General features: G+C 39.7%; 1 protein-coding gene across 2 annotated transcripts; it reads right to left on the bottom strand.

Moving 5' to 3' along the window:
• Positions 1-3,244: 3,244 nt before the first annotated feature.
• On the bottom strand, positions 3,245-15,452 carry LOC106606344 (NLR family CARD domain-containing protein 3). 2 transcript variants are annotated; one of them, XM_014202499.3, is made up of 9 exons: positions 15,339-15,452; positions 10,466-11,333; positions 10,080-10,193; positions 9,901-9,966; positions 6,651-8,402; positions 6,329-6,502; positions 6,047-6,220; positions 5,467-5,640; positions 3,245-5,230 (listed from the first exon to the last, which is right to left on the bottom strand). In XM_014202499.3, the coding sequence occupies exons 2-9, from the start codon at positions 10,630-10,632 to the stop codon at positions 5,218-5,220; spliced, it is 2,634 nt and encodes an 877-aa protein (XP_014057974.1). In that variant the 5' UTR covers positions 10,633-11,333; positions 15,339-15,452; the 3' UTR covers positions 3,245-5,217. The 2 variants fall into 2 exon arrangements, with proteins under 2 accessions (XP_014057974.1, XP_014057973.1); XM_014202498.3 differs by having other exon boundaries at positions 9,901-9,969.
• Positions 15,453-17,947: the final 2,495 nt, after the last annotated feature.

Genomic DNA, 17,947 nt, shown 5'->3' on the forward strand with positions numbered 1-17,947 from the left:
GGTATGCAAATTGGAGTGGGTCTAGGGTTTCTGGGATAATGGTGTTGATGTGAGCCACTACCAGCCTTTCAAAGCACTTCATGGCTACAAACGTGAGTGCTACGGGTCGGTAGTCATTTAGGCAGATTACGTTAGTGTTCTTGGGCACAGGGACTTTGGTGGTCTACTTGAAACATGTTGGTATTACAGACTCGGACAGGGAGAGTGGCAAGTGGCAAGTGAAGACACTTGCCAGTTGGTCAGCGCATGCTCAGAGTACACGTCCTGGTAATCCGTCTGGCTCTGCGGCCTTATGAATGTTGACCTGTTTAAAGGTCTTACTCACATCGGCTACAGAGAGCGATGGTGTGATGGTAAGTACCATTGGTGCGGCTGGCTTCTGGGTTAAGCGAGCAGTGTGTCAATAAACAGTACGACTTGGCGGGGTTGTGTTTCGGACTCTGGAGTTGCAGCGATGGGACAAGACTAACTACCAACTGGATATCACAAAGAAGGGATAAAAAAACGAAGAAAAAAATATGTTTCTGTCTGTAAAATGTATTATGCGAGAAATGGCGGTGGAAACGCGTTCATCAGCAAATATTGATATAATAACCATCATATTGAAGCAAATTTGGAGTCACACGATGATATGTTGTGGGGTCCTCCCACTTCGACTCGGGAAAGCATGCAGTTTATTAGGCTACAGATAAAATAAGTTATGATGAACTTCCCAGGGTGGTGCTTGATGCTCATTTCCAATAAATATTGAGGGTCTTATTCTGATGACATGATGATCGATGCTGAACAAATTAACATAATACCTCACTTTTTTCCATAATAATCTCATCACGTAGGCTATATGTCCACACTGTATCTGCCAGCTGTTGGCTACCACTCTGGTATATGTGCCAATACCAGAGTGGGCACATTCGCTATATAACAACATTTTCAACTCAGTAGAGTTGAAAATGTGATGGAAACCATCACGCATATCCTTTTATCTGTAACAAGTCAATTTGATGGAAACATCTCTGGTGGGAAAATGTTTATATTTTATTTATGCAGATTTTTGAATATTCACATGAAAATCTGTTGAAAAACTGAATGGAAACCTAACTAATGATAGAAACCTAGCTAATGATGGAAACCTAGTTAAGGATGGTAACCAAGATAAAGATGGAATCTTAGATGAGGATGGAACCCTAGATAAGGATGGAAACCTAGTTAAGGATGGAAACCTAGATAATAATGGAAACCTAGATAAGGATGGAAACCTAGATAATGATGGAAACCTAGATAAGGATGGAAACCTAGATAATGATGGAAACCTGGATAAGGATGGAAACCTAGATAAGGATGGAAACCAAGATAAGGATGGAAACCTAGGTAATGATGCTATAAACAACATTAAATAGTCATTTCCTTCTTCATAATAACAACATCCGACGGAGTCACCTCCATGAGGGATAGTATCGTGGAGAAAGATTATGTTATAAATACTGTTATTACATCAAATGGTTGTTTTATGCAACAGAACAGGGGGTTCTTAGAACTCTATTCTGTCTTTGTGTAATGAAAGTGGGCCTCTGGGGCGTAATGCTGACAGAAGATTTACGATACCTTAGGTGATAAACCTAACAAGACCGCATTCCATAGCATGAGATGGTGCTTGTGTGCTGGGAGGTACCAGGGTAGAGATGGCTCCAGTATGGATAATTATGAGAGGAACCTTGTTTTGGGGACCGGACCCTGGTTTCTACACAAGGAGAACAGTCTTTACAGCAGATACTGTCTGCTGTGAATTATTAGTATCTTTCATACGAATCTTAACCTTGTGACCCATTCCACACATCTGTTGTTTGTCATGTAGACTAAGGGGGTGTATCTTTGCTATAAAAGTTATTTGTATCGTTTGTCTAGAGGCTCTTGATGAATCATCTAAGTGTGGTTCGTCGGCCAGCCTTCGTTATTGCAGAGCACTCACATCATTAACTTGTGTGTGGTGTGACATGCTTTCCTTATTAATAAGTGAATAAAGATTTAGTTTAAGTAGAACTCTGACTTGTGTGATAAGTTTGTCTCTCCTCATTTGATAGTAAAGAAATTAACCACCACAATAGTGGGCTCCCGAGTGGTGCAGCGGACTAAGGCACTGCATCTCAGTGCAAAAGACGTCACTACAGTCCCTGTTTCAAATCCAGGCTGCATCACATTCAGCTGTGATTGGGAGTCCCATAGGGTGGCGCACAATTGACCCAGCGTCACCGGGGTAGGCCGTCATTGTAAATAAGAATTTTTTCTTTATTGACTTGCCTAGTTAAATAAAGGTAAAATTTAAAAAATAGTCTCAAATTCAAAACCTCAAAGTCTCCAGTTTACAGTGTGGATCCACCAGTCCAGCAGAGAACAGCTTCACTCCTGAATCCTGGAGTTTATTGCCACTCATGTCCAGCAGTCAAAGTTGTCTTTCTGCTAAAAGGCCGGACTGGCATTGTTCGCTTGTGAAATAAAATGTATTTAATAGTTAAACATCCTGCCTGTTTTCAGATCTACTTCATTGTTTGGTGACTTTGTATAATACAGGTTTTCTAAGTTGTTTAGATTCAGGTTTGGTTAGCAATAGTCACCTGACCTGGCCACCCCTCATAGCCTGGTTCCTCTCTAGGTTTCTTCCTAGGTTTTGGCCTTTCTAGGGAGTTTTTCCTAGCCACCGTGCTTCTACACCTGCATTGCTTGCCGTTTGGGGTTTTAGGCTGGGTTTCTGTACAGCACTTTGAGATATCAACTGATGTAAGAAGGGCTATATAAATAAATACATTTGATATACCATTTAGGAACTATTAAAATATGGAAAAGTAGTCACATTTATTTTGTTCCAATCTGCAATTGGTACATACATCTTTTGACTTTTAATTGAATGATTTTTTACTCATTGATTCTTTAAGAATATAACTTAAAACGCCACATGAGAGTAGTTAAACCGTCCTAAATAATCATAACCCCAAAATATAAGCAGGTTTAACTTCTGTTTGTTAAGCATGTAATTGTAAACAAACATCGTATTGCCTCAAAACATGGTACATTTTAATATAAACTTTTTTCAAAAATAGTGGCAGCGTGGACACTTTGTTATGGTTTAAACTGCTGATTGCCCCTTTAAAAGCCATTGAGTTCACAGTTAGGCCTATAATGTATGAACATTCATTGCTGTGGGAACCAAGTCATTCAATTAATCATAGATGGATAGAATGTCACACTGCAATAGGAATAACAGCTTTACTTCATATATTTAAAGAATATGAAATACAGTTTACCATTGATTAACACACAGGGTTACATAGAATCTAAGAAATGCTTGTTTTAAAACCCTACAATGAAAACACATTAAAGCAATAAGTAGTCAATACTACAGCACAAAGACTACAGAGGCATATAATACACTGAAATAGAAAAGATACAGTACAAAAGACGTACAGCAGGGTTACTAGGAAGGACAAACTATTAAAATATGGTATAGTAGTGAAAGGTTTTGTTCCATGTGAAATGCATTTTAGTTGGAGCAGCAGAATACCTTAAATGCCTTGAGTGCACACAGGTTCACCTATTCATTACGAAACCAAGGGCACGATTCAATGCATATCGCGGAAGTTCAGCGTTACAATATATGTAACCCTGTTCAGCTGTAAGTAATTCTACATTACTATAATAAAAAATATATCTGATTTGTAACACGCTTTTCAAAACCCAAGGTGCTACAATAAATAAATAAAATCCTCAAAGCAGTGTACAACACATAATCAAGACAATCCAGAGACTTCTAATACTCTGGAATATGAAGATATCAGTCTGGTAAGATGTAGAGTTACTAGTAATACAATAAGGTTGTTGATATTAAGTTTACTATAGTGACACTAGTAGAGACACTGAACTACAGTCAATATGTATAGACATGATGGATATAGCATGATGTCATTATAAAATGGCTTTTTACTGAGCTAACAGAACACACTGAACTACAGTCAATATGTATAGACATGATGGATATAGCATGATGTCATTATAAAAAGAGGGCTTTTTACTGAGCTAACAGAACACACTTTACTACAGTCAATATGTATAGACATGAATGGATATAGCATGATGTCATTATAAAATGGCTTTTTACTGAGCTAACAGAACACACTGAACTACAGTCAATATGTATAGACATGATGGATATAGCATGATGTCATTATAAAAATAGGGCTTTTTACTGAGCTAACAGAACACACTGAACTACAGTCAATATGTATAGACATGATGGATATAACATGATGTCATTATAAAATGGCTTTTTACTGAGCTAACAGAACACACTGAACTACAGTCAATATGTATAGACATGATGGATATAGCATGATGTCATTATAAAATGGCTTTTTACTGAGCTAACAGAACACACTTTACTACAGTCAATATGTATAGACATGATGGATATAACATGATGTCATTATAAAATGGCTTTTTACTGAGCTAACAGAACACACAGTCCACTGACACGCAACAGAAACAGCACACATCAACCAACATCAAACCACATTTACATTATTTACATTTCCTATAACGCCACCTTACTGACAGATTGACAAGTCATCATTCCAGCCAGGAGTAACAGTCAGTCCATGTACTGCAGTGTAATGAGGTGAAGTAAAAGTAATCAAACTGAATGACCAAATGCAGTTTCTTTTGTCATTTTCTTTGTTGGGGGGAGGGGGGGGTGTTACAGTAACAATTATCAAAAATATTGGTACAGGATTCAAACAAGAAAACTAAAAAGTGGGCCTCAACCTGTCATCCCATTTATCCAACCACCCACCCCTCCCCCCTATTTAACAGTCTGATGGCCTGGAGATAAAAGCTGTTTTTCAGTCTCTCTGTCCTGGCTTTGATGCGCCTTTACTGAGAGGTCCTTGATGATCTTCTTGGCCTTCCTGTGACACCGGGTGCTGTAGATGTCCTGGAGGACAGGCAGTATGCCCCCAGTGATGTGTTTGTTGAGGTTAGTTTCCTGGCACCACTTCGCCAGGGTCCTCTGATTCAAGGAGCTATCATTGTCGATTTCAAAGCATTGAATATTTATATTCATGCACTTTGAAGTTAATTTAGTAACTGTCCCAGAAGTATTTAACAGCAGCACACTCCCACAACCAAGGACTTGGAGCTGAGGCCATTCCTTCACTGACTCTCAGGGAGCTTTCAATCATTTAACCTGGGAAATAAAGAAGTCCACATACAGCAGCATAGACATATAGGGGTAGTATTCACTAGACATCAAAGAGAAGGACACTGAACAAAAAGGGCAGGGACTACCTGAACTTGTCCAATAAGAAACAAGCATGTGTTGCAAAATGTTTCGCTACAGTTTGCACAAATGAATATGATCCGGGTGTCTGGATGTCTACAATGGCTAATTGTTCACTATATTACTGTGATCATAAAACTCACCTCAGTGTCTCCAGTTTATAGAGGGGATCCTCTCGTACAGAAGAGAGCAGCTTTACTCCAGAGTCTCCTGGAGTATTTCCACTCAGGTCCAGCTCCTTCAGGTGGGAGGGGTTTGACCTCAGAGCTGAAGCCAGATAAGTACAGCCTTCCTCTGTGATGCTGCACCCTGCCAGCCTGTGGAAAGTGAGGCAGAAAAGTTACACAGTATAAAATATTCCAGAAAATGTCAGTTTAGCATCTAAAGATAATGATACAATTAATGATAAAAACAGACAAATTGTCTTCGATTATGACATCAGAGACCAAGTCCCAATTATGACATCAGAGACCAAGTCCCAATTATGACATCAGAGACCAAGGTTGGAATTTAATCCAAGTCTTGAGCAGAGACTGGACAGCTGACAATGCTGACAACATTATCCCAATGTTTGTGGAAATCTCATTCACTCTAATATGTAGTGCATGTCGATCGAACGTAAATGAGCTTAGAAAGTCACACTGTCAGCTGTCCAGTGCACTGCCTTGTATTAAATCCAGGACCGGTGAAATGTAAGTTAAACTCCATGAGGGTTAGTCTTACCTCAGTGTCTCCAATTTACATTGTGGATTCTCAAGTCCAGCACAGATGAATCTCACACCTGAATCCTGGAGTTCATTTCCTCCCAGGTCAAGCTCTCTCAAACTTGAGGTGTTTGAGCTGAGAGTTGAAGCCAGCACCTCACAGGATTTCTCAGTTAGGATACAATCATTCAACCTGGAGAGAGATAATGCAGCTTAGTAACCCACACAAATCTATAACTACCTTTATAACATGAAGAATTTACATCTTTATATTTACAACATCCACTTCAAAGTCACTCACTTCAATTTCTCCAGTTTACAGTGTGGATCCTCCAGTCCAGCAGAGAGCAGCTTCACTCCTGAATCCTGGAGTTTATTGCCACTCATGTCCAGCAGTCTCAGACAGCATGAGTTTGATTTGAGAACAGAAGCTATTGCCTCACAGCTTTTCTTTGTGAGTTTACATTCGTTCAGACTGTGGAGAAAAAAAGCTGCATCTTAAGATAACCAGGTGCCCACAAATATATTCCGCCTTTGGGCTTGAGTTGTCATTCAAACTGATGTTCATTATTATGTTATATTATTAGCATGCTGTCTGGAATGTAATTTGACTAAGCACTTACAGGGCTGTTCTAGAGGATCTGACAACTGGGAGAAGTTTGAGAAGAGCCGCATCTGATCTGATATATTTCTTCAAGTCAAACACATCCAGCTTCTCTGAGGTCAGCAACATGAAGACCAGAGCTGACCACTGTCCAGATGAGAGTTTAGATTTTGAGAGACTTCCTGATCTCAGGTAGCTTTGGATCTCCTCCACTAGAGAATGGTCATTCAGTTCATTAAGACAGTGGAACAGATTGATGCATCTCTCCAGACTGAGGTTCTTCCTGATCTTCTCCTTGATGTAATTGACTATTTCCTTGTTGCTCTGTGAGCCGCTTCCTGTTGGTGTCAGTAGGTCTTGAAGGAGATGCTGATTGGACTGCAGTGAAAGGCCTAGAAGGAAGCGGAGGAAAAGGTCTAGATGGCCATTTTCAAACTGCAAGGCCTTGTCCACTGCATCTTCATATAGACTGTTTTTTTGGGGGAGGGATTTCTCTTCAGCCATCAGATTGACGTTGTTGTTAGTGAACATGAGGAACACATATAGTGCAGCCAGAAACTCCTGGATACTCAGATGGACAAAGCAGTACACCTTTATCTGGTTAAGCCCAGACTCTTCTCTGAAGATCTGAGTGCACACTCCAGAGTACACAGACGCATCCTTGATATCAATGCCACACTCTCTCAGGTCTTCCTCATAGAATATCAGATGGCCTTTTTCTAGCTGTTGAAAAGCCAGCTTTCCCAGTGCCAGAATCATCTCTTTATCCCAGTGAGAATCGTTGGCATGCACTACAGGATACTTCTGACTCCTCAGTTTTGACTGGAAGATCATGAGATGAGCGTACATTTGAGTAAGATTCTTGGGGATCTCTCGACTCTCTGCTTCAACCAATAGTCTCTCTAGGACAGTGGCTGAAATCCAACAGAAGACTGGAATGTGGCACATGATGTGGAGGCTCCTTGATGTCTTTATGTGTGAGATGATTCTGCTGGCCAGGTCCTCCTCAGCGACTCTCTTCCTGAAATATTCCTCCTTCTGTGGGTCATTGAATCCTCGTACCTCTGTCACCTGGTCAACACATTCAGGGGGGATCTGATTGGCTGCTGCAGGTCGGGTGGTTATCCAAATGTGAGCAGAGGGAAGCAGATTCCCTTTGATGAGGTTTGTCAGCAACACATCCACTGAAGTCGACTCTGTGACATCACAGCAGATCTTATTATTCTGGAAGTCCAGAGGAAGGCGACATTCATCCAGACCATCAAAAACAAAAACAACCTTTTCGTTTTCTGAGATTTCTGATTCTTTTGTTTCTATGAAGGAGTGATGAAGTAGTTCTATCAGACTTTGATTTGTATCTCTCATCATGTTCAGATCCCGAAAAGGAAGTGGAAAGATGATCTGGATGTCTTGATTTGCTTTTCCTTCAGCCCAGTCCAACATGAACTTCAGCACAGACACTGTTTTTCCAATGCCAGCAACTCCCTTTGTCAGCACTGTTCTGATAGGCTTGTCTTGTCCAGATAAGGGTTTGAAGATGTCATTGAGTTGGATTGATGTCTCTTGTTCTACTGGAAACCTGCATGTTGTCTCAATCTGTCTCACCTCATGTTCATAATTTACCTCTCCACTTCCACCTTGTGTGATGTAGAGCTCTGTGTAGATGTTGTTAAGAGGTGTTGTTTTTCCTTGATCTTCAATTCCCTCAAATAAAGAACATGTCCTATTCTTCAAGTAGGATTTCGTTTTCTCCTGGACTTCTGTTGGGTACCTACAGTGGCAAGAAAAAGTATGTGAACCCTTTGGAATTACCTGGATTTCTGCAAAAATTGGTCATCAAATTTGATCTGATCTGATCTTCATCTTAGTCACAACAATAAACAAACAGTGTGCTTAACCTCTAGGGTAGGGGGCAGTATTTTCACATCCGGATAAAAAATGTACCCGATTTAATCTGTTTATTACTCCTGCCCAGAAACTAGAATATGCATATAATTGTTTGATTTGGATAGAAAACACCCTAAAGTTTCTAAAACTGTTTGAATGGTGTCTGTGAGTATAACAGAACTCATATGGCAGGCCAAAACCTGAGAAGATTCTGTACAGGAAGTGCCCTCTCTGACCATTTCTTGGCCTTCTTTACCCTCTTTATCGAAAACAGAGGATCTCTGCTGTAACGTGACACTTTCTAAGGCTCCCATAGGCTCTCAGAAGGCGCCAGAACGTTGAATGATGACTCTGCAGTCCCTGGCTGAAAAACAGTAGCGCATTTGGATAGTGGTCGATCTGAGAACAATGAAACGGGGGCGCGCTTGCACGTGAAGAGTCCATTTTCTTCTTTGAGTCTTTGAACGAAAACGACGTCACCCGGTCTGAATATTATCGCTATTTTACGAGAAAAATCGCATAAAAATTGATTTTAACTTCTTACATCTAGACGTTCCGCTAGCGTAACGCCGCTCCAATATCCAATGATAAGGCGTGGCGCGAAATACAAACTCCTCGAAAATCCGAAAACTTCAATTTTTCAAACATATGACTATTTTACAGCATTTTAAAGACAAGACTCTCCTTTATCTAACCACACTGTCCGATTTCAAAAAGGCTTTACAACAAAAGCAAAACATTAGATTATGTCAGGAGAGTACCCAGCCAGAAATAATCAGACACCCATTTTTCAAGCTAGCATATAATGTCACAAAAACCAAAACCACAGCTAAATGCAGCACTAACCTTTGATGATCTTCATCAGATGACACTCCTAGGACATTATGTTATACAATACATGCATGTTTTGTTCAATCAAGTTCATATTTATATCAAAAACCAGCTTTTTACATTAGCATGTATACATGGAAAAGAAAGATACATGTTCCTTGTTGAATTTAATTATATTGTGTAAAAAGTATCAAATATAAACTCTAATCTACAGTTAGCTAGACTAAGTGAAGATTAAAGCATAAAATGTGGTGTATTTACTGGGAGACAATGCCCTCTGCATCTCCTGATAGTTACACTAAACCTTGGGTACAGTCTCACTATTACAGTCATCATATTATTTTATTTACATTTCTAGTATAAAGTCAGACTGAATGATGTCCTGTAGACAATTAAAATCCTATAACAAGCAAAATGAGGTGTCGAAAATGATGAACTGGATGCTATTACCTTCAAATTCACAGAGTAAAGGTACTAGATGTCATCAGATACATGGCTGGTGAATTAAACTACAAAACAGGTAGGATGTAGTGCAAACTGCGATCACTCACACTAACTCATCATCAGTAGGGCCTCTGGGTTGGTTATCCATTGACTGGTCATTCTCCTCAGAGATACTGCTGGGTAAAAATGAGCACAGAGAGCATCAACATCAGTCTTTATCTATACATAAGATGCTAAATAAAAGGAAGTGGCATAATCAAACACTATGTTATTTCTCAGGTTTCACCTTTGCCCAGTGGAAAGTTCTCCCTCCTTGAAGAAAATAGGATGTCCCATAGACTGGTCACTCTTCATGGAGATACCACTAGGTACAGGTGAGACTGGTCGGTCTGTCTTGATCCTGTTTAGAGCAGGATATTAATTTCCAACATGGAGTGCGCACACTTAAAAAAAATGTTTTACTGATTTTTTTATGGTTACTTTATAATTGTGATCAGTCTAAATGCTCATAACAGCTAGGAATAGGTTAGTGATACAGTAAATTTATCCAACAAAATGTCCGATTCACTTGAACTATTGCATGAAATAAAGACCAATCCCAACAATACTGGCTTGTTGGATAGTTGTTTCAAACTCTCAACTCCTTCACAATTACCTATTTGATGATCTTACCTCTTAAGTTCCCTGTCAGTGTCCTGTTCTGCAGGAAAACTCCTTTTAAGGGACATTTCTCCCTCACTCCCTGAGGGACTCATTCTAGAAGCAGTGGCTTCATCTTCAATCTCTTCACAGATACTAGAGGGAGGGCCACCCTCCTCATTCTCCCCAGAGAGACTCATTTTGACCCCTTGTACACTGGACTTTTAAAAAACAACACCTTTTACAACACCTGCAGCCTATTGGTAGATTACTTTTAAGCTAAACAGAAATACAACTTCTGAGACCGCTATTACTGGTGTAACCCAGCTTGCATCCTTTCTCAAGTAAAACAACTAAACTGAAAGCAGGAAATGGAGAAAAAAAGTCCCTATTTTAACAGTGAGGTCATAGAGTTCTGAAACTTTCAGATTATATACAGGGTAGATACCACTATAAATTAATAGAACAAAAACATGATGTGCTAGAAGTGTGTGGTTGATTTGAGAGTTGTGAGCATTGAAAACCAGATATACATAGCATGCATGTGGATAGTTGGGGAAATTTTTCCTCCCGAGCATAAACCCATTAACTATATTCCAAGTTTAATAAAGCAACGTTAGGAGACAAACATAATGCATCAATCACAAGTGAGATTCTGATCTGCTCTGAAAATTGTCTTAAGATCTGAAAAGGATACTGTGGCTAGCTCTGCAGGAGTGGTAGCAGCCTAATGTCATCTTAAATAAGAATGTCATGTAATGTTGATTAACAATGTTGGTTGATGATGACAATAACACAGGTGAGTCAAATTAGCCTTTAAAATGAACTGTGTACAAGGGGTCCTACAATGTGCCTCTCCTCGGGGGAATTCATAACAGACCTCTGATCAGGATGTGCTGACCTGTGAACACACAAAGCACTTTACTTGACACACACCAAAGAAATGGTTCAAGTAACTGTCCAGTGAAAATCTGACATTTAAAAGTTAATATTCTGTTAACTCATACCCAGATAATGTTGTTGACTCATCCTATACTCGAAAAAAACACTTAAAACCCCCCACACCAAACTTTCATCTCAAACAGACCGTTTCAAAAATGCTTGCTATTGCTTTATAAATGTCAATGATGTGAATATTTTTAACGAGGGTTTATGCCCACACCATTCTGTTGTTAGGGTATGCTCACATCATTCAAAAACAGAAAATGGAATGTTAAAATCCTCCAAGCACTTGGCACTATGGTCTCCTGTGGCATTTTTGGAGAAAAAAATGTACTGAATTTTTCAAAACGTATTTTGGGCACATCTTCCCATTCTAAACCAACTAATATGGCTTTAAATAATTTTGTACCACTGTGATAACATTGTGCCAGCAGTGGGAGTATAACACCAATGATGGTAACACCCATAGAAATATAGTTAATTATATTTATATGGTAACATGAATGAGGCATTTTTGGTAAATTAGGATTTTCTTTTTAAAATCGAGGCCACAAATACTCAAATCGTCACATCTACGGTCATCGATCAAGTTAACTGATTAATCATTTTGCGCACAATGTTATTTCCCTTCATTTCAATTGACTAATACCAAGTGACACTTTGGATTTAGACAAACCAAATGTATGAATAATAAAAAGTGGGATTAGTAAATCATTTTCTTTAATATAGACCCCTCCCCAGATAACAGTTTGCCATGGGAGAGAATACTCAAAGTCCTTGTAAATCGCTGATTTTCAAGGCGTTACCCATATACTATGTCATACTATGGTCTAAATTCTGTAGTATTACTATATTTCTATACTATACTGATGTCCTAGAAAAACACTACAGTGAATAACTGTAGTGTTTTTGCAGACATGACTGAAGTATACTGTAGTACTAATACTGAGAGAGAGGGGGGTTGCTGGTTTGAGGTCCAGGCATTTTATTGGCAGCGCCCTCCAATAAGGTGACTGACTGTCTTTAAGTGAAGTCATTTGTGTTTCTAAAATATGTAAATGCAGTGGTTAACTGTTCTTTCTTTTCTACCATCAGAAGTACAGTACTGTTTTGTCACTGTTTTGTCACTGTTTTTAGTCATGCTGTGAACTTAGCCAGTAGAATCTTTGTTAAAGCATTTTTCTATTTCAGAAAGCTACCTAGTGGAAGTAACAGATGTAAGAAATTACTCTTGTTAATGTGTGTTATTTATCTGTGTCAAACAAGCAAACTTAATCCTTCAAGCTTCAATAAACTTAGCTTGTTCTTTATATCTGCTTCTGTACTGTTTCCCTTTAAATGGGCCTAGAACCTAACGTTTAGATGTTACAATTGTAATAAAACATTTATATTTTTGCTAAGGTGTTGTCTGGTCCTTTGCATTGCTCAGAACTGTTGACCCAACTCAATAGGTGGCCTGTCACCAACCTGTGTGTCTTATGTCCTGGTTGAGGGCTTCCCCTTATCAAACAGTAGGCATAGTCTGGTTGTTGTGCCATTTTAGCTAACCCTAGTCGACAGGTCGACAATATACTAGTCATGTCCGCAAAAACACTACAGTCAATACTACAGTCATGTCCACAAAAACACATTTATTTAGACTATAGTATTTTTCATGTGTGTGTTTTTAATGTGGGTTAGCTGTATGAACTAACTTGTGTTATTCTCAACACATTTCTAAATGCATTGCATGTGGTTGTATTGTGTTTTTAAATCAATCAAGGGATTCTACAGTATACTACACAATTCTATATTGCTCGAAATCAGGGGCGTCCTGTCATCCCGAGGACGATAACAAAATATGTCTGGGATTGCTCAAAACAGACGTTGGGACAGTTGCGGGACGATAGGCCAGAAAATATTAAATGTAAACAACAGTGATTCCATACTAAAATGTTTAAACACAAAGACGAGGCTGATGAAACATATCACAACATTTAGCTTAAAAGTTGATAAACTATGAATAATTCACATTAGCACAGCAATGTTTTCTTTCACTCGTCTTGGCCATGAGTGAATGTTCCAGAATGCTACTACGGGAGAACACCTTTCTCAAACGTGCACCTGATGCGAGCGGTTTTTATAATGCCACAGAGATGGATATACAGCCGAATGGTAAAAACGTAGAAAGAGGGAGTATCAGAAGATGCAACAATAGGATTGTGACTTACGGCCTTTGGACAGTTGAAGAAATGGTTTCAATGACATATCAGGAAATCTTTGCTTTTTTTCTATGGTCGGATTTTGGCAGTAGGCTATTAAAAGCAAGGTAAAATAGTTTATGTCCAGGTTTCAAACAATGATATGGCTATCTATGCATCGGATATGTAATTATTTAGGTTATGGAACTGTATAAAATTAGAATATCATTCTAATGTTGGGGAAATAGACCTATTAGAACGTACATTTGACTTTCCCAGCCCGCCGGCCCGGAGCGGAGGTTGCGTGTGCCGTGAGTTGCTGTGGCTTTGCTGGCATGCATACCACTTTTTGTTGTTGTTGCCACACCAAGATTTACATGCTAAAATCGCCACTGTAAACAATATACCACATTACTTCTTACTTGTAATACATTTGTTGTTTTAGATAAATTACAAAGCATGCTCATCAATTGTTTAGTGTTTTGTTGGTGTAATTTTTGCCGAAAAAACATTTTGGATGGTAAAAAATCTTAGTGGCTGGTAGATTGTTTTTTTTATCTACCTGCCACAGTGGCTGGTGTACCAAAAAGTACATTTTAGTCGGTGTCCGTTAGCACGTGGTGGTGCTCAAAAAGGTCAAGGCGACCATTCTTCAGTCACTAAAGAGGCATTACCATTTTCCTTGTATTATTTCGCTAATTATATTTATTTATTTATTTATTTTCAACTCTGCATTGTAGGGAAAGGGCTCGTCAGTAAGCATTTCACGGTAAAGTCTACAGCTATTGTATTCGGCGCATGTAACAAATACAATTTGAATTAAACCTGACCTGAACCCTCACACAACGGATCTCATGATGTAGGCCTAAGTTCTGATAGTGTTTCTACTTAAGCCTTTGTGTTTTTTTTTATTTTTATAATTGTAGGCTACTACCTTTAGCACTTCAAGTTAATAAAGTATTTTAATATTTTGTTTTTTAAGCACTACCTCACTGCTTTAGGCCACAGTCACGTGTTCACAATTCTTTAAGAGATGTGTGGATCTAAGGCTGAAGAGGGTGTGAACGAAGCTAAATGGACGTAAACAAAAGAGCAGCACTCTAGCTGTACTTTTTTCCAATTTAAAATGTTTGAACATAAGACCGAGGTGGTCGATCACGTTGTTTTGGAGGGGGACTATGTAGCAATTTTCACTCCACCCCCTCCATAGCCCCCAATGCAATGTTTTTTTTTTCAACTTCGTTTTCATTAATTACTTATTACATTTCCTTGTTGGCAAAAGTGGCCATTGATTACAATTAAATATCACTTGAATGACTTATGTACACAGCAATGTTTTGAAATGTGAGCTTTTATTTTGAAGGTTTCCTAAATTACCATACAAAGTGATGTCATCGTTTGTGCTGCTGGCAGAACTCTGGTTTTGTTTATGGACGTGACGCAGTTACTTTTGTAACTTTGCCTACCCATATATCATTACTATTTGACAATGCATCCTAAATTAATTGTGCATTCCAACGGAATATCAAGACAAATGTGTTTTCCGCAAAGGGAGCAAGTCTCTGTAATACGTAATGGAATATATTTTAATAGGGCCTGGCTTGTAAACCATTTTACAAATTAGTTTCGCTTCCTTACCAGGACGAACTACGCGACTTTATAGCATTTTTCTTCCAGTATAGGATATAGGTCCTGTAAACTCATAGATTTGAACAGTATGCTAGGCCTTGCCTACTTTGTTAATGGTTACATTTATTTTAAGACTTTAAGAAAAAGTTGCCTGCCTTTGTATCCCGAAAACAGCATTCATTTTCCAGACCACTTCTTTGTGTAGCTTCCAGCAGACTAGACACTGTATTTCTGCCTTTCACAGTTTTCTGGCTTCTTCTTCTGTGGAGTTTATCAGCAGTTTGCATCCAATATCATGTTGCATTATCGCCACCTACTGTACTAGATAGAGTACGGCCAGAGACAGGGAGGAACTTAAACAGTTTGCATTTCACATTTGTTAATTAAACTATTTATGAAATTGCACGGTCATCTAACCCTATATACACTACATGACCAAAAGTATGTGAACACCTGCTCGTCGAACATCTCATTCCAAAATCATGGGCATTAATGGGGAGTTGGAAAGCCTTCCCACTCTCTGGGAATGTTTTCCACTAGATGTTGGAACATAGCTGTGGGGACTTCCTTCCATTCAGCCACGAGCATTAGTGAGGTCGGGCTGATGTTGGGCGATTAGGCCTGGCTCGCAGTCGGTGTTCCAATTCATACCAAAGGTTTTTGATGGAGTTGAGTTCAGGGCTCTGTGCAGGCCAGTCAAGTTCCTCCACAGCGATCTTAAACAAAACAAAAAATCTGTATGGATCTTGCTTTGTGCATGGGGGCATTGTCGTGCTGAAACAGGAAAGGGCCTTCCCCAAACTGTTGCCACACAGTTGGAAGAACAACATTGTCTAGAATGTCATTGTATGCTGTAGTGTTAAGACTTCCGTTCACTGGAACTAAGGGGCCTAGCCCGAACCATGAAAAACAGCCCCAGACCATTATTCCTCCTCTACCAAATTTTACAGTTGGCACTATGCATTGGTGCAGGTAGCGTTTTCCGGGAATCCGCCAAACCCATATTAGTCCGTCAGACTGCCAAGATGGTGAAGCTTGATTTATAACTCAAGAGAACACGTTTCCACTGCTCCAGAGTCCAATGGGGACAAGCTTTACCTGACTCCAGCCGATGCTTGGCATTGCGCATGGTGATCTTAGGCTTGTGTGCGGCTGCTCGGCCATGGAAACCCATTTCAGTAAGCTCCCGACGAACAGTTATTGTGCTGACGTTGCTTCCAGAGGCAGTTTGGAACTCCGTAGTGAGTGTTGCAACCGTAAAGCACTCTGCAGTCTCGTTCTGTGAGCTTGTGTGGCCGGTGAATGAGCCATTGTTGCTCCTAGATGTTTCCACTTCCCGATAGCAGCACTTACAGTTGACCGAGGCAGCTCTAGCAGGGTAGAAATTTGATGAACTGACTTGTTGGAAAGGTGGCATCCTATGATGGTGCCACATTGAAATTCACTGAGATCATCAGTAAGGCCTGTCTACGGCCAATGTTTGTCTATGGAGATTGCATGGCTGTGTGCTCAATTGTATACACCTGTCAGCAACAGGTGTGGCTGAAATGGCAGAATCCACTAATTTGAAGGAGTATCCACATACTTTTGTATATATAGTGTATATGGTGGCGGTAATGCAATATAATATGGATGTCAAACGCCATTAAACCTCAACGAAGAAGAATATTCACGCCTCCAGTTGTCTGATGACAACACTTTGGTTGTTTTAGTTGTCAGTGTCAACAAAGAACCAGCATCATAACACGGGTTTCTGAGGGCATCACAACCTTTTGTTTCACAATGATGGGTATAAATATTTATCTTTATTTATTTATGTTCCTGCAGAAGATCTAATCTCTTGCTGGGATGTGTTCAATATGGGCACACTAAAGCGAAACATTTTGCAATGGAAAATTTACATCTAGTTCAGGCATATCAACTTCCCCATTTCACATAAAAACATATTCTTCAACTACTGAACATGGCTATGGAAATGCAAACAGGCGTACACACAAATGCATGGCCCCTTTTAAAACTATATTAAAAGTGCCATCAGCAATCCTCGCATCATTTAAGTAGGCTCTGAATGGAACTGACTGTACAGGTGAAAGCCCCTTTGTTCACTTTTAAAGATGGAAATCTGCAGTAGGGGAAATAGTGCCCCTGTCCACCCCACAGATGTTGTTATTGTTTAAGTTTTATTGACAAAGCAGAGCTGGGGAGCGTTGCGTATCGTGGTATTGTTTTGGGGGCATTACATATGTTGCAATTCTATCACTGGTGCAATGATGCCCAAGGGGAAAAATAAGTGTTTGTCGTTTGCAAGTAACTTCTTTGTTGTTGGAATATCACAAACGGGCGTGGCAGTTTCATCAATAAGGATTCCAGCTTTAAGGAATTAGAACGGGTCTGATATGTGTCAACCCAATCATAGTCTTGCACTACCAAGTCTCACTGGCTTTTGGAACAAATGTAAACGGTATTTCTTGAGGGGAGGACAGCTCATAATAATGGCTGGAGTGGCGTCCTCCCTTCAGTAGCCTCCACTGGTATATACAGTATACTGTACATAGAATTGGAGTCGTCAACTGTGATTGAGATGTCTTGGAGTGGGCAGGCCTTCCCCAGGAGGAAGAGCAGCTCTCTCCTCGTCTTGTCAAGACTGAGCTTGAAGTGGTAGGTAGGCCAGAAACCCAGCTGAGATACGTGTCACCACATGGGTGTCAGAGGGGAGGAAGGGGAAAAAAAAGAGTTGAGTGTCGTCCACATAGCAACAATAAGA

Source organism: Salmo salar, chromosome 06 (genome assembly GCF_965601325.2).
Source record: "Salmo salar chromosome 06, fSalSal1, whole genome shotgun sequence".
In the NCBI taxonomy this organism is placed as follows: domain Eukaryota; kingdom Metazoa; phylum Chordata; class Actinopteri; order Salmoniformes; family Salmonidae; genus Salmo; species Salmo salar.

Coding starts and splice junctions, on each gene's coding strand:
- LOC106606344 (XM_014202498.3), bottom strand. CDS start 10,632: ATGAGTCTCTCTGGGGAGAATGAGGAGGGTGGCCCTCCCTCTAGTATC. Junction 10,194..10,465: donor ACTGACAGGGAACTTAAGAG/GTAAGATCATCA, acceptor TGCTCTAAACAG/GATCAAGACAGACCGACCAG. Junction 6,503..6,650: donor AGATCCTCTAGAACAGCCCT/GTAAGTGCTTAG, acceptor TTTTCTCCACAG/TCTGAACGAATGTAAACTCA.